This window comes from Rhinopithecus bieti, unplaced genomic scaffold (genome assembly GCF_001698545.2).
Source record: "Rhinopithecus bieti isolate Rb0 unplaced genomic scaffold, ASM169854v2 scaffold_36004, whole genome shotgun sequence".
NCBI lineage: Eukaryota > Metazoa > Chordata > Mammalia > Primates > Cercopithecidae > Rhinopithecus > Rhinopithecus bieti.
This window is the reverse complement of record NW_016815976.1, coordinates 483,792-487,460: the sequence shown is the minus strand read 5'-3', so window position 1 is coordinate 487,460 and position 3,669 is coordinate 483,792. Positions and strand designations below refer to the sequence as shown.

Below are 3,669 nucleotides of genomic sequence, written 5' to 3'. Positions count from 1 at the left end.
GTCTCAGAAAAAAAAAAAAAGAAATACTTTTGTAAATGTTAATGCTGTCTGTGCTGTAGTTACCTGAATCTATGGTGCTTTCTGTCTTCATTTAACTAAGATTCTTAGGAACAATGAAAAAATCATGGTTTTTTTTGAGACGGAGTCTCGCTCTGTCACCCAGGGTGGAGTGCAGTGGTGCCATCTCAGCTCACTGCAACCTCTGCCTCCTGGGTTCAAGTGATTCTTCTGCCTTAGCCTCATGTGTAGCTGGGATTACAGGCACGGGCCACCACGTCCAGCCAGTTTTTTTTTTTTTTTTTTTTTTTTTTTTTTTTTTTTGGTAATTTTAGGAGAAACGGGGTTTCACCACATTGGCCAGGCTGGTCTTGAACTCCCGACCTTCAGCGATCCTCCCACCTCAGTTTCCCAAAATGATGGGATTCCAGGCATAAGCCACTGCGCCTACCCAAAATCTTGAATGCTTTTCCACATAACTATTAGAATCTTGTTTAAAAATTCCAGGTACAGATGTCCTCGTTTTTCCTACATGACCAAGTTCTTTGATTTGCAGTTGACCAAAACTTGGTACAAGAATCTTTGTCTCTTCAAGGGAGTTCTGGAAATCCAAAATCCTGAACTGTTTTTTCCAGAGCAATTTTCCTGAGTTTGGCAGACGTTGGTGTTGCCTGAGTTTAGCCACTAGATGGTGATAATGCACAGATCCAAGTTTTCTTGTGACATTGTCAAGACAATTAGCAGGTTAAAGAGGCAGTATTAATTTGGAATGTTTAGGCATTATTATCAGGAGTAGACAGGCTAAATAGGAGGTGTGAAAGAAAGTTCTCCCTCTGTATTTGAGGAAGATACCTGGTGACTGGGTTATTTTCAGACTTGTGGAACTACAGTTAAAAAAACAATAAAAATGAATTCCTAGACAAAATAAGACCAAAGACACATAAAATACAAGCTCCAATTTTTTTAATTAGACCCAACAGAAACAAAAACACTCCAACAAATTGCTTTAAAAGTTTATAAAAGCTTCCTATCAGTATCTGTACTTATTTCCTCACAGACTAGTAACATCTGGTTGGCAGACACTGGTCTGAGGACCACACTTTGGTGCTAAAAATCCTGTACTATAGTGCATCCAATTCAGTCAGCAGAACCTGGGTTCAAGACCTGACTTCATTACTACTAGCTGGGTAGCCAGAGAAAGATCATTTAGCCTTTCTAAGGTCCAACTTACTCATTTGGATCAGGCTAATTACATATATGATTAAGCTTTCTATGGAGAGCTCAGTAATAATGTACTAACCTCTCAGGAAGCACTTGAATATCAGCTGAAACTGAATCACATAATTGGTACATTTACATATTAAATGTGAATTGTTTTCTCCGATATCCACTCCATCTTCTTACTGACTGGTGTTTTATCCTTGAATAGAAACGTGTTCAGTTGATCATCAAATACTTAAAGGACCTTGAAAGCTTGTCTGGCTCTAATTAAAGCACAGCTACTCAGACAGAAACCTGTCCTCTCTCGGAGATGTGCAACCTCTTCCACTGCGCTGACAGCTTTGTGGGAAGAGGGAGAACTACAGGAAACAGTGAAGAAGTCAGACGCTGCCTGTTTACGCAAATGTGTCTGCAGCCATATACCTGCACACCCCGGCTAGAAGAACTGCGGAAGCACTATGCCATCAGCTTAAAGTCTAGGTGACTACAAAACCCGGGAAAGTCTGGCACATAAACTACATGAGGCAAGATCAAGGATGACAATTTGTTCTTTGATATTATCACTGCCATTCACTGTGACCTGCCAAACATACACAACTTCCATCTTTACAGCAATCCTAAATCTTAGGATTTTGTGATGTTAGGTTGCTTAAATAACACAAGCCAGTTACTAGCTAGTTCGAAAATGCCAGCCAGAAATGTGTGTTAACACTGGATTTGCCACATCTAGAAGCACAACCACTCCAGTTACGGTTTCTAAACGAATCTCTAAAGTTATGTGAATGGACTGTAATCAGACTATACTAAACTTGGTTCCAAAAGTTATAAAAGTTGTAAAGTCAGTCTAAACTAAAGCACTTGAGTGAAAAAGTGTAACTGCCATACCAGAAAAAAGAGCTCCCATCATGAAAATGTCACTGAAGGTATTTTTTTTATTTTGAAGGTATTTTAAAATTTCGGCACATCATACCTATCTGTGGGACCTTGGGTCCAAAGGTCCTACATAACTGATATGAACCATAATTCTCTGTATTAACAAAGGCTCGGAAATTGAAACCAAGATCACTTAACTTGCTCACTTTGGCCAATATAGTATGAATTTCAGTTTCTTTCCAAGAGAAAAGTCCTGAGATGTTAATATGCAGCAGTTCTGCTGATGTGCATTTTAACTTCCCGCACCAAGGAAGAAAAGCTAAGAAATTCACAAAAGTAAAATCAGCCCCTGAAAAACAGATGCTGGTGACTGGCGAAAAAAGAGCAGTAGAATTAAGGTGTTTTATAAACCAGAGAGTGTTTTGTTTTTGTTAGGTAAAGGGATTTCTTCATATGTTATTTTGATAAAAGGGAATTTCATAGGTAAAAACCAATATTCAAAATTATAAAACAAATAGAACTGTCTGTGCACAATCACTGCATCAAAAATTTGCAAGAGATTCAACAGAAATTCTTTAGTTGACAAATGTGGTTTGAAGGGGTAATAAAATCTTTTTATGGCTAAACCAAGAGTCTTGTTTCCTGTTGGCCCAAAAACAGATGTTTCATTTCCCAGAAAAGTAGGTTCTCCACTGTAAAGAAATATTCTTGTATAGTTGGTTTCTATGTTCTTGAACTCTGCTCCAAATTCAGCCAACTTGCTAAAGGTCCTTAACACAAATTGGGAACAGTCGTAGGAATCAAACCATGTCTCTGCCCCTTTTTCTGGGCTGGCTTTTACATTCCATGTCTCGTAATAAATTCCTGTTTCATTGTCCTGTTTCACCCACTTTGCCATTTGATTGAACATGTTTCCTAGTTCAAAAAAACAAAACAAAGTCACCTAGTGAACGAAGCTAATCATGTTAATTTTTTTTTTTTTTTTTTTTTTTTTTTTTTTTTTTTGAGTCAGGTCTCCTCTGTTGCCAAGGCTAGAGTGAGGTGGTACAATCACAGTTCACTGCAGCCTTGACCTCCCAGGCTTAAGTGATCCTCCCACCTCAGCCTCCTGAGTAGCTGGGACTACAGGCGCGGGCCACCAAAGCCAACTAACTTTTTACTTTTTTTTTTTTTAAATTTGAGAACAGCCTGGGCAACACAGGGTCTTGCTGTATTGCCCAGGCTGGTCTCAAACTCTCAGCCTCAAGTGATCCTCCTGCTTCAGTCTTCTAAAGCACTGGGATTATAGGTGTGAGCTACCATGCCTGGCCTAATCATATTAATTTTAAGTAAAATGTTCTAACTTGATTAAGGCTATGGATGCATGTGAGTAAACAATGGTTTTAGATTTCCACACCTATGGAACCAAAAAAGAGCCCGTATTGCCAAGACAGTCCTAAGCAAAAAGAAGAAAGCTGGAGGCATCACACTACCTGACTTCAAACTATACTACAAGGCTACAGTAACCAAAACAGCATGGTACTGGTACCAAAACAGAGATATAGACCAATGGAACAGAACAGAGCCCTCAGAAATAAT

General features: G+C 39.0%; 1 protein-coding gene across 1 annotated transcript in view; it reads right to left on the bottom strand.

The window, feature by feature from the left end:
* Positions 1-943: 943 nt before the first annotated feature.
* Positions 944-3,669, bottom strand: part of CLN5 (CLN5 lysosomal BMP synthase) — a 10,495-nt gene continuing 7,769 nt past the window's right edge. The window contains exon 4 of the mRNA XM_017854234.1: positions 944-3,006. Within this exon, the coding sequence (XP_017709723.1) occupies positions 2,495-3,006 (512 nt within the window). The 3' untranslated portion in view covers positions 944-2,494. The remainder of the gene's footprint in view (positions 3,007-3,669) is intronic.